Source organism: Gopherus flavomarginatus, chromosome 5 (assembly GCF_025201925.1).
Source record: "Gopherus flavomarginatus isolate rGopFla2 chromosome 5, rGopFla2.mat.asm, whole genome shotgun sequence".
Lineage (NCBI taxonomy): Eukaryota > Metazoa > Chordata > Testudines > Testudinidae > Gopherus > Gopherus flavomarginatus.
The window spans coordinates 83,810,836-83,823,942 of NC_066621.1; the positions used below are offsets into that span (position 1 = coordinate 83,810,836).

The 13,107-nt window shown below is 39.7% G+C and overlaps 1 protein-coding gene across 2 annotated transcripts in view; it reads left to right on the forward strand.

The window, feature by feature from the left end:
- Nucleotides 1-13,107, forward strand: part of EXT2 (exostosin glycosyltransferase 2) — a 104,443-nt gene that overhangs the window by 58,256 nt on the left and 33,080 nt on the right. For both annotated transcript variants that reach the window (XM_050955339.1, XM_050955338.1), the window contains exon 9: nucleotides 5,100-5,289. In XM_050955339.1, coding sequence (XP_050811296.1) covers nucleotides 5,100-5,289 — 190 coding nt within the window. The remainder of the gene's footprint in view (nucleotides 1-5,099; nucleotides 5,290-13,107) is intronic.

Genomic DNA, 13,107 nt, shown 5'->3' on the forward strand with positions numbered 1-13,107 from the left:
TCATAATTGAAACCACATTGAGGTTAAGATTGATATTTAAAACAATCCAGCCAAAAAACCCCTCCATGCAGAGGTAGCGGATAAGTACATCTCTGCTTTGCTGGGTACATGGAAGAACTGTTTATTTACTGTACCATTCAGCGCCTCATACTCCTCAGTCCTTGCCTCTTGGCTTTTTAATGACAGTGGGTTGTCCTTGTTCAAATTTAATATGGTTTTACTAAAAAATGTGGTTAACAACAAGTATTAAGTCTGATGGTTGTTGAAAATAAAATATATAGGGAGGAAAAAGCCACCGTTCTTGTTCATGAGAGGAAGGGAATCTTTGTGCTATATTGTTGCCAGTTTTTCCTACTAAATGGTACCTTGGAATTGTTAACCCTTCTGCTAGGATATGGGCCTTCTTCCACACAGCCTCAAGTTTCTAGAGCCCACTCCCTGGCCCTGTCTGTCATGCCTCCACCTTCTCTCTCTTCAAGTCTTTCCTTAATATTCACCTCCTTCCCATTGTCCCTTTACCACCTGACAAAGTAATGTTACTCAACAAACATAAACAATTTTTTTTCAAAAAAACCACCATGGAACTCATAAAATGTGTGTTTAGCTTTACTGCTTGCTTATTGCCTTTAATTTCTCCTTCCTTTGTTTATACTTCGATTGTAAGCTTTTTGGGGTAGAGGCATTGTATTAGCTGTGTGTAGCATGTTATTGGTGCTATACAGATGTTATAATGTTTACAGTAATTAGACAGTTATAGAATAATTGGGGTTGGATGTGATTTCTCAGATGTCTAATATCCCACTCCTGGATCCTAGCAAGATTGATTTTGTTATACCTAACACACCTTTGCTCCCTCGCACATGAAAGATTGGTATCAAGTGCAGTCTTAGATCTCTCTAGTGGCGGGGTTTCCCTTGTTCCATTGCCCCCATTGCTTTGACTGCTCTTAAAATAAAATCATGTTGCATTCAATGAGGAAGGAGCAGAATAATATTCTGGTGTGTTCCTGTAACAAGGGGAGGATGCCTTACTAGCAAATAGAAACTTTTTTTTTCTGCTTGTAGCAATCAAGAATCCCTTGAATCCCTTATCACAGACCCATCCTTTAAAGAATTCTCACACCTCACCAACTTCAGGTCAATCTCCCCAGCCGTCTCTCACATTGTGGGTTCCAGTCCTTGGGCCTTCCATGTTGTCTGTGGAGAGGCTTGCCAAACAACTGAGACAGACGGACAGAGTGAAGTGAGATTGCTGTTAGGAAGCTGCCATTTGCAACCTGATACTGCTTGCCCATAACAGTGATTCACAATAAACAAACTGTCAATCTTGGGTTAATTACCATGGCTCCTGTAATGAATATTAGCATGGGAGGGATGAAGGGGGAAAGGATTGCCGTACCCATAGCTCAGTGTCAACACGTTGTCATGGAAAGTGATAAATGATCCCTCCACCACTACCTCTTGCTCTTCTTTCTGACAGTGAAAGTTCAGATGGGTACCCGTCATGAGGGTTGTTAATGATGGAACGAAAACAAATGTTCCCTCACCATGTTGACTTCTCCAGCTGCCAGTGGTTGGGAGTAGTCATCTTGATGCCATGATGCCATTACAGAGATTTAATTAGGTTTCTGTTGAGTTAATTGCCTGCATTGTTCGCCTTTCCCCAGCAGAAGTCTGGAAGACTCAAGTAAATTATGGAGGTTTGAATTTGCCCAATTTCCTGCAGAAAGTGGGGTCAAGAGGTCTCAGACTGTAGACACACACTTCAGGCAGGCAGCAGGGGGTTGGCTTTTAATGGCACTTCAGAGATGCCTAAATGCCCTTTTGAAATGTTTCTCTCAAACAAGGGACTTTGGTTTTCTTTCCCCATTAGGTTCTAAGGAGCAGAGTACGAGCTTTTCCTTTACTGGGACACCACTTACCAGGGGCATAAGATGAAATAAACGTATTTCTTCTGAGAGGTTACCTTTCTTTCCCTAAGAAGATCTTGTAGTAAGAGTTTTGTACTTTGGACAGAGAGTAGGATCAGTTGGAGTTGACGTCATGTTTAAAACCCTTGATTGTTGCTTATGTTAATGCTCTTCTGGCAGGGGTTGTCTTTATATAATATGTGAAATAGCTAGGAAAGTTTTGGATTTTTTTTTAAGTAGTATCAGAAAATGATGATGATTGGAGTAATCCTTGCAAATTATATTATTTACTATTTCTATTACCATAGTGCCTAAGAGCCTGAAGTCAAGGACCAGGGCCTCATTGTGCTGGGTGCTAACACATTCTATTAAGATATACTGCAACCAGAAAGGAACTTGTACAATAGAGGAAACTTCATATGGGAGCTCTCAATTTGGATGGTGGGGGTCATCATTAAATAATAAAAAGGACATTGTCTATAAGATAACTTCACGACTTATTTCTTCTTGCTGGGCAGAAATGTAGGATTTTCATGACACTGTATTGAATATGCAGCAACACCCCTGCTGCAAGTATTAATACAGTCCTTGTCAAGGATGCACAAAAAAGAGTCTCGCCATTAAAAGGATCATTTGGAGGAGGTGGAAAATGGGGAAAACGTGATATTCAGGATCTTTGAGAGAAAAAAATGCAGTTTTTGTTGTTGCTTATTAAAGGTCTAATGAGGCAGACTGTGCTCTATTCAAGTTTAGATTGTGATTCACCCTAGACATCCATGGGACTGCTCCATAATCAAAGAGTTCTACCCCTGCTCTTCAGGTCCCAATAAATATTAAAGAAAATAAGCCTAAAAACTGGCATTTCAGGAAATGCGAGCATCTGAAATCTGAGCGCTGTTCCTGCACATGTCAACTGCTAGTGTCAGACCAGTAGATATGCAGACCATTTTAGTAGTGTAAGTTGCATCAGATAAAGGTGGATAAGGCAGCCGCCTTTGAAGTGTGAGGAAAAAGAATCCACAGACTCTTTAAGGAAATGGTGAGGTTCCATACCTCCTCCCAGCAAATATGAGCTGATAACTTTGGGCATGTAAAGTTTATTTTCCTCCCAATACTAGCAGAATTATAGTACAGTAACTCCTCACTTAAAGTCGTCCTGGTTAATGTTGTTTCGTTGCTGATCAATTAGGGAACATGCTCGTTTAAAGTTGTGCAATGCTCCTTTCTAATGTCGTCTGGCAGCAGCCTGCTTTGTCCACTGCTTGCAGGAAAAGTGGCCTGTTGTGGCTAGCTGGTGGGGGCTTGGAACCAGGGTGGATCAGCAGCCCCCCATCAGCTCCTCACTCCCCTAAGTTCCCTGGGCATCAGCCACCCAGCAGGCTAGCAATTGCCTAGTAGTTCATCTGTCCTGCCCCCCCACTGCCATGTGCTGCTCTTGCACTCTGCCTTGGAGCTGCTACCAGGAGCCTCCTGCTTGGTGTGCGGGAGGGGGGCTAATGTCAGGGTGTCCCCCTTCCTCCCTGCTCCTGCACCCCACTTACCCTATCTCCATGATGGGGGGAATGACAGGACAGGGCTCAGGATGGAGGGAGCTTCCTGGGAGCAGTTGCTGTCTCAATTTGATGATCTGCTTAACAAGGCAGTTGACTTAGAGTGGGCTCAGCATACTTAAAGGGTCAGTGCGCATCTGTCTCACACACAGGGGGTGTGTCTGTCTCTGTCTGCCATGCTGTCACCCTTCCCTCCATTTGTGCTGCCTTGTAGAGTGTGAGGCTACATTAACAACAATGGGTTAACCTTCAAAGGCTCAGCCAAAAGCTAGTTCATCATTTAGCAGTAAGGCATTCCCTGGGAAATATCCCACCCTCTTTCACCCTCTGACTCCACCACCTCAATATAGTATATAATATAGTCTCTTGTCTGGTGAAAAACATTTCCCTGGAACCTAACCCCCCTATTTACATTAATTCTTATGGGGAATTGGATTTGCTTAACATTGTTTCATTTAGTCGCATTTTTCAGAACATAACTACAACGTTAAGTGAGGAGTTACTGTATGTATTTAACGGGTTTCTTACAGTGTTACAGGAAAGTGCTGGCAGTTATTGGCCAGTGTTTCTAGACTATTAGAAGTGTCCCTAGTTCTTTGTTGGCTGAGATTCAAAGGCTTCCCTGCAAAACTGTGTCAGCTTCTCCTTTCTCAACTCCCAAACCCTTTCTTCCCCCACCTCCAAATGAGTCTTGTTTTCTCCTCTCCTTCTCTGTCCTAGCCTGGATGTCAGCATCTGAATAGCAAGCTGGAATGAAAAAGTTGAGTCAAAATGCCTTTAATTTCATTCCCATCTAATGGTTCCTTTGCAGTTGCTTTCCCCCATATCTTCGGCTCCAAATGAAGTTGGCACACTCAGTGAGAACAGAGTTGTCTGTCTTGTCTCTTGCCAACTGAGCTGGCTTCCTTATGCTGGCAGTACATTGAAATAAGAGCTTTAAAGTCTTAAAAGGGACCCCCCCTAGTTAAAATTCAGATGGAGTAAATAACTCTCTGAAATCGATCTTTGCGTCTCTTATAGGGTTTTCTATTTAACGGTGTAATAAATTTTCTTTCACACAGAATAAACCTAGTCTTGTTGAAGTTAATATTTTATCCCTCTTTATTACAATGTCAGCATTTGTCTTTTTTATTAGTGTGCCCATTTTGTGTCAAGATTATGCATTTGCTGTTTTTTATTCTATTTCCACTCTGAAATGGTGACTCAGAGCTGGCTCTCTGCTTGTTGGCCAACGACTGACTATAAAAAGCAAAATACTTTCAAGCAGAGAGTAGCAAATGAGAATCATGCCATGCTAGCTGGGTTTAAAATGTCTCCTAGTTCCCTTTGCTCGCAAGTCTTTCCATCCCTTCTACTCCACTTTTTCTGAAGCCCGTCACTACGTACAAAGTCACTGTCAGGCAATGATAGACATTGACATTAGGAAATGGGGTTGGCATGAAGGTTGTATGAAACTGTGAATTATGAAAAAGAAAATGGACTTTTTGAAAGGCTACTTTTCCCAAGAGTTAGGATGTTGACCAAAGAGAGCTATCTTAACTAAATTCCAGCTCTGGTACTTACATTCTGACTGCCTACGTTCCCCTTTTATAGATTTAATTGACCATGATCTGATCCAACATCCTGTTTGCTTTTTACAGAAATGGAGCAGTGTGAGCAACCCACTCTTCCTTCCATTAATCCCACCACAGTCTCAAGGCTTCACTGCTATAGTCCTGACGTATGACAGGGTGGAAAGCCTCTTCCGAGTCATCACTGAGGTGTCCAAGGTGCCCAGTCTATCCAAGCTGTTAGTCGTCTGGAACAATCAGAATAAGAATCCACCAGAAGGTAAGGTATGCATGTTGGAAGGAGGTGGTACGTGTTACAGTAGTGGCAGAACACCTACTGTACATCTAGTACAATGCAACCTCTCTTTTTATGTACTTTTAAACATAAAAGTATTTTGTAATACGTTTCAAATAAAAAAATCTGGTACGTTTTCATGACACATTTTGTAAAGTTGCAAAATACAAAAGGCCAAATTATGCTTTTAAAAGGATCTGTGCTGATGCCTTTGCCAGCTGCTGATTCAACAGCAAGCCATGCAAATTTCTCAATGGAGGATTTTTTCCAAAAAAACCCCAAAACATAAAACATTGAACAAACATCATTAACATTTGCTTGGGGGGAGGAGGGGCTTAATTTGTCTACACTCATTTGATTTTTCTCTACAGACACTATTAATCACAGTGTACACTTGTTCCACTAAACTGTTTGTTCTCTGTAAACACAGAACAAATTTGGCTTGATGCAAGAATACAGTGTGGACATTTTGTGATTATAAAATAAATGAACATTTTGATTGATGAAATAAAAGCTTGAGACATTCTGTGTGTCCAGAAAGAAGTTTCTGGGATATCAGGTTATCATGTAAAAACTCTGACTGTCCTGATAAAAGTAAGATAAATAGTCTCTTTTTATTTAAATATTTATATTTAAAACACAGATGATTTTATTTATATCAGTGATGACAGACCCATGGAATTTGAGGACTTTTGAACCTCGCAGTCTTATTTTGAGTTCATGAGTTTATAAAATTATTTGATGCTCATGAAGCTTTATTCATGTCATTTAAATCCATATTATTTTCAAGGCAGCTTTGGTTTCAAAAACATACCAAAGAAAAGTGTTTGCTCTATATTGGAGGTAAAGAGCCACCTGCTCTAAAAATCAGAACACGACATGTAGGTGCCCTATATACAGTGTCTATTTAGAATTTTTCTCTTCCCCCTCTTTCTTTATCTTGCAAGCTCGCTATATTTTTCACTCTACTTGTTTTCTGTTCTCTTTCCCCATTCAATTACACCTCTCCCTCGATATAACGCGACCTGATATAACACAAATTCGGATATAACGCGGTAAAGCAGTGCTCCGGAGGAGCGGAGCTGCGCACTCTGGTGGTTCAAAGCAAGTTCAATATAACGCAGTTTCACCTATAACACGGTAAGATTTTTTGGCTCCCGAGGATAGCGTTACATCGAGGTAGAGGTGTATTTCCTCTGATCTCTCCTTTCCTTTTTTCAGTCTTTCCTAACCTGAATGTGAACTCTGTGATGTTAGCATGCAAATTAAACTTTCCAACCCACAATGTCTGAGTGACCTTTAATTTAAGAAAAATAAGCTTACCTCTCCTTAGCGTCCTCCCTAAAATATGAAGGAGATGCTCTTTGGGCAAGAGTGCTTCTTCTAACTAGAATAACTGTTCTAAAATATTAAAATCTATGGCTGTAGAACCCTGTGAATTATTAATCTCTTTTCTGTCCCCAGTAGCCAATAAAGTGAATCTTTGAGATAACTCCTTGTGTTTGTAATACTCCTATATAAGAATGTACTGACAACCTGAGAGTTAAACTGGTCATTTATGTATGTTAGGTACAATGTTAAACTGGATTCCTGATCACTTGCACTCATTTAAGATTCCATGGCACTTTTGCAGGAGTCAGGCTATTAACCCCATTGTCCTGGTCCATTTCCAGTTTTGGTGCATTGTATTCTGCCTCTTTATATTCTTGTTCTAGTTTAAATTGGACACAGTATTCATTTCTTGTCTCAAACGGTTGTTTAGAACTGCTGTGTAAAACTCACTAATGCAGTTGCCCATCACTGACAAATAAATGATTACCAACCACAATTAGATGTAAGAATCACTTTGAGATTAAAAATGTTGCATCTAAATGGAAGGTGGTGTTTTTGTCTGCTCTGAAGTTTTTTTTTAAAACAAATTCATAACGTAATTGAGCTATTACTCCAGTAGAGTGAACACTGCATACAGCGTGAATATGACAAAAAATATTGATTTCTGCCCCAAATGGGTTGTTTCCATATATTCTTTCCTGTAAGGAAGGTAAGGGAGAATTGAAACAAACTACTGATTTGAAAAATCTCATATTGATAATCATTTTTAATAATCTTAGTGGTGTAAATTCTTTTTATAGGCACATTAATTTTCTGTCTTCCTTATGTTTGCTCAGATACTATTAAATCATAAATCATTATCTCCAAAAAGAATGCATTTGCCTGTGAACCTAATGATCAGAAGTCCCATTTGAGAGCTTTGGTTATTGGACTGTTATGTTCAAACTGGTCTTGCATGGTAGTAAATATGTGTTTTAATAAATTATATTTCCTCATGTGACTCTTCTCTCCTTCCCCTTCCCCCCCCGGTCTATTTATTTTTAACACTTTGATAACCCATGTAATCTCCTGGACTGCAGCTGAGAAGAGGGCAGTTTGAGTAAGTTAATTTAATTTGTTTTAATACAGATCCATGCAGTGCGTTCCACCTGGCTCTTCAGTGGGATAGCAGGCCTTGGCTGCACTTAGTCATTCTTTCAGTTTCTCTATTAGCGATTCTAATCCTTGGACTTCAAAGCTTCTGCCATTTATAGCCTATTAAATCCAGGAAGTTTCTGATGGATTAGGGCAAGGAATGAGTTTGAAGTTTGTAATGTGTACCACTGTCACTGATAAGGTCTAGTTTATTACCCTACGTTAGTATCAGCACTTTTATGGCTATTCTTTTTTAATTGGTTATTGTAAAGCTGGGACAGTTAACGTTCTAGTGCATCAAATGCAGGATTTCCTGATTATTGCCGTATGGGGGACACATTTCTGGGTCTGCTGTGCAAAGGCAAATCAGGACTTCTGCTGTCAGAGCCAGTGGGTTTTTCAATATGCATAAATGGTGGCTGGGATGAAGACGTCAAAGTAATTTTCCCTTGTGATGACTTGCAATAAATTCAGATTTGAACCTAGCTCTCCAGAGGCAAAGCTAGTGTGGTGCTATACAAGCATGTCACTTAAGTGTTCTTTACTTTCCCATGCCTGCTCCAGAGTAATTTTGTAAATTAAAACTATACCAAATGCTTTTCCTGCTTAAAATTATCACTCACTTTTGAGACTGGGTTGTATAATCAAGGGTTTTATCTTTGCACAGAACATCATATAACTAAACAGTCAAAAAGAAGTAAAATGAACTCTCTCTTCTCTATCTAGGAAAGAAAAGGGTCAAATTAAATGCAAATTTTAAAATCCCTGTAGATGCTGTTAATAGGTAAAATGTGACTTTATAGAAGCTAAACCAGAGTTCTCTAGGCTTATGAACAATACAGAATAAAAATACATTTTCAAAATTGAAGATACCATAATGTTCACTAAAAACTCCCCATCTTCAAAAGACTAGAATGCTCCCCAGTCAGGCCCCAAATTATTGATAGCCTAAGTAGAAAGATAAACTTTGCAGTGGATCCTAAAAGTGAACAACTACAGACTCTCTCAGGGTTGAAAGTGAATTCCAGTCATAGGGCCTCTACCAAGAATGTTCTGCTTTTTGGCCCCTGATATAAGAATTTGAAGCTGATCTTAATTGCTGTCATATGATACAGGGACAGATGGCATCTCAGATATTTGGGACCCAAGCTCTTTGATTGGTTTAGTTAGAATGATATAGTGAAACTGCAACTGATGCTTCTGAGGAACTGTCCCAGACTGAGATGTCACTAGAAGAGATTTTGGAACTAACTGATAAATTAAACAGTAATAAGTCTCCAAGACCAGATCACATTCACCCAAGAGTTCTGAAGGAACTCAGACTTGAAATTGCAGCACTAACAAGTAAGGTATGTAGACTATCATTCAAATTAGCATCTCTGCCAGATGACTGGAGGATAGCTAATGTGACACCAATTTTTAAAACAGGCTCCTGAGGCAATCCTGAGAATTACAGGCTGGTAAACCTAATCTGAGTACTGTACCAGGCAAATTGTTTGAAACTATAGTGAAGAACAGAATTATTAGACACATACATGAACACAGTTTGTTTGGGAAAAGTAAACACGACTTTTGTAAAGGAAATTTATGTCTCACCAATCTATTAGAATTCTTTTGAGGGGGTCAACAGATATGTGGACAATGGTGGTCCAGTGTATATTGTGTGTATGGACTTTCAGAAGGCCTTTGACAAGGTCCCTCACCAAACAAAGGCTCTTAAGCAAAGTAGGCAGTCATGGGGTAAGAGGGAAGGTCCTCTCCTGGTTAAAGTACAGGAAACAAAGACTAGGAATATCAGTTTTCAGAATGGAGAGAGGTGAGTAGTGGTGTCCCTCAAAGATCTTTACTTGGACAAGTGCTGTTCAACATATTCATAAATGATCTGAAAAAAGGAGTAAACAGTGACATGGCAGAATTTGCAGATGATACAAAATTACTCAAGATACTTAAGTGCAAAGCAGACTGAAGAGTTGCAAAGGGATCTCACAAAACTGAGTTACTGGGGATCAAATGGCAGATGAAATTCAGTGTTGATAAATGCAAAGTAATGCACATTGAAAAACACAATCCCAATTATACGTACAAAGTGAGGGAGTCTGAATTAGCTGTTACCACTCAAGAAAGAGATCTTGGAGTCATTGTGGATAGTTCTGTGAAAACATCTGCTCAATGTGCAGAAGCAGTCAAAAAAGCTAACGATGTTAGGAACCATTAGGGAAGGGATAGATAATAAGACAGAAAATATCATAGTGTCACTAGATAAATACATGCTATGCCTGACTCTTGAATACTGGATGCAGTTCTGGTCACACCATCTCAAAGATGTATTAGAATGGAAAAAGGTACAGAGAAGAGCAACAGAAATGAATAAAGATATATAACATAAGAATGGCCATACTGGGTCAGACCAAAGATCCATTTAACCTAGTATCCTGTCTTCTGATAGTGGCCAGTGCCAGATGCCCCAGAGGGAATGCACAGAACAAATAATCAAGTGATTCATTCCCTGTTGCCCATTCCCAGCTTCTGGCAAACAGAGGCTAGGAACACCATCCCTGCCCATCCTGGCTAATAGCCATTAATGGACCTATCCTCCATGAACTTATCTAGTTCGTTTTTGAACTGTTATAGTCATGGCCTTTACAACATCCTGTGGCAAGGAGTTCCACAGGTTGATTGCATTGTATGAAAAAATACTTCCTTGTTTTGTTTTAACTTGCTGCCTATTACTTTCATTTGGTGACCCCTAGTTTGTGTTATGAGAAGGAGTAAATAACACTTCCTTATTCACTTTGTCCACACCAGTCATAATTTTATAGACCTCTATCATATCCCCCTGCACCTTAGTCGTCTCTTTTCCAAGCTGAGAAGTCCCAGTCTTATTAATCTCTCCTCATATGGAAGCCTTTCCATACCCCTAATCATTTTTGTTGCCCTTTTCTGAACCTTTTCCAATTCCAATATATCGTTTTTGAGATGGGGCGACCAGAACTCCACACAGTATTCAAGATGTGGGTGTACCATGGATTTATATAGAGGCAGTATGATATTTTCTGTCTTTATCATCTATCGCTTTCTTAACGATTCCCAGCTTTTTTGACTACTGCTGCACATTGAATGGATGTTTTCAGAGAACTATCCACAATCATTCCAAGATCTTTCTTGAATGGTAACAGCTAATTTAGACCCCATCATTTTATATCTGTAGTTGGGATTATGTTTTCCAATGTGCATTACTTTGCATTTATCAACATTGAATTTCATCTGCTGTTTTGTTGCCCAGTCACCCGGTTTTGAGAGATCCTTTTGTAACTCTTCGTAGTCTACTTTGCACTTAAGCATCTTGAGTAGTTTTGAATCATCTGCAAATTTTGCTACCTCACTGTTTTTTACCCCTTTTTCCAGATCACTTATGAATATGTTAAATAGGACTGGTCCCAGAACAGACCCCGAGGGGACACCACTGATTACCTCTCTCCGTTCTGAAAACTGACCATTTATTGCTACCCTCTGTTTCCTATCTTTTAACCAGTTACCAGTTCACAAGAGGACCTTCCCTCTTATCCCATGACAGTTTACTTTGCTTAAGAGCCTTTGAGAGACCATGTCAAAAGCTTTCTGAAAATTTAAATGCACTATATCCACTGGACTACCCTTGTCCACATGCTTGTTGACCGCCTCAAAGAATTCTACTAGATTTGGTGAGGCGTGATTTCCTGTTACAAAAACTATGTTGACTCTTCCCCAACAAATTATGTTCATCTATGTGCTTGACAATTTTGTTCTTTGCTATAGTTTCAACCAGTTTGCCCGGTACTGAAGTCAGGCTTACCAGCCTGTTATTGCCAGGATCACCTATGGAACCCCTTTTAAAAATTGGTGTCATATTAGCTATCCTCCAGTCATACAGAAGCTGATTTAAATGATAGGTTACAAATTACAGTTAGCAGTTCTGCAATTTCACATTTGAGTTCCTTCAGAACTCTTGAGTGAACACCATCTGGTCCTGGTGACTTATTACTGTTTAATTTATCAGTTAGTTCCAAAATCTCCTCTACTGACAGCTCAGTCTGGGACAGTTCCTCAAGTTTGTCACCTAAAAAGAATGGCTTAGGTTTGGGAATTTCCCTCAGCTGTGAAGACTGATGCAAAGAATTCATTTAGTTTCTCTGCAATGGCCTCATCGTCCTTGAATGCTTGTTTAGCATCTCAATCATCCAGTGGCCCCACTGGTTATTTAGTAGGCTTCCTGCTTCTGATGTACTTGCATTTTTTTATTATTATTGTTACAATTTTTTTTTGCTAATACTTTTTGCGTTTTTGGCTAGCTGTTCTTCCAATTCTTTTTTGGCCTTCCTAATTATGTTTTTACACTTCATTTGCCAGAGTTTATGCTCCTTTCTATTTTCCTCATTAGGATTTAACTTCCTAGTTAAAGGATGCCGTTTTGTCTCTCACTGCTTCTCTTACTTCGTTGGTTAGCCATGGCAGCACTTTTCTGGTTCTCTTACTATGTTTTTTAATTTGGGGCATACATTTAAGTTGAGCCTCTATTATGGTGTCTTTAAGAAGTTTCCATGCAGCTTTCAGGGATTTCACTTTTGTTACTGTACCTTTTAATTTCTGTTTAACTAACTTCCTCATTTTTGTGTATTCCCCCTTTGTATTTCCCCATGTTAGAACAGCTTCTATATGAGGAGAGATTAAAAACTCTGGGACTTTTCAGCATGGAAAAGAGATGACTAAGGGAGGGTATTATAGTGGTCTTTAAAATCATGAATGGTGTGGAAAAAGCGAATAAAGAAGTGTTTACTATTTCACATAACACACCAACCAGGTGTGGCTACCCAATGAAATTAATAGTCAGGAGGTTTAAAGCAAGCAAAAGGAAGTAGTTCTTCACACAATGCATAGTCAACCTATGGAACTCATTGCCAGGGGATGCTGTGAAGTCCTAAGTATAACTTGGCTCCAAATATAATTAGATAAGTGCATAGAGGATAAGTCCATCAATGGCTATTAGCAAAATTGGTCAGGGATGCAACCCCATGCTCTGGGTGTCCATAGACTCTGATTGCCAGAAGCTGGGAGAGAAGAAAAGGGGATGTTAATTCCTTCTGAAGCACCCGGCACTGGCTACTGTCAGAAGACAGGGTTCTTGGCCAGATAGACCATCGGTATGACCCAGTATGGCTGTTCTTCTTTTATGTTCTCACCTGCTTCTGCCCAAGACTCACCAGAGTCAGGAAGGCTGCAAGGAGCTCTGGGATGGACAGGGAACTTGCATCAATTTTGAATGTTTTTTTTAAATAAATTTGTGCTCCTTACTTTTTAACA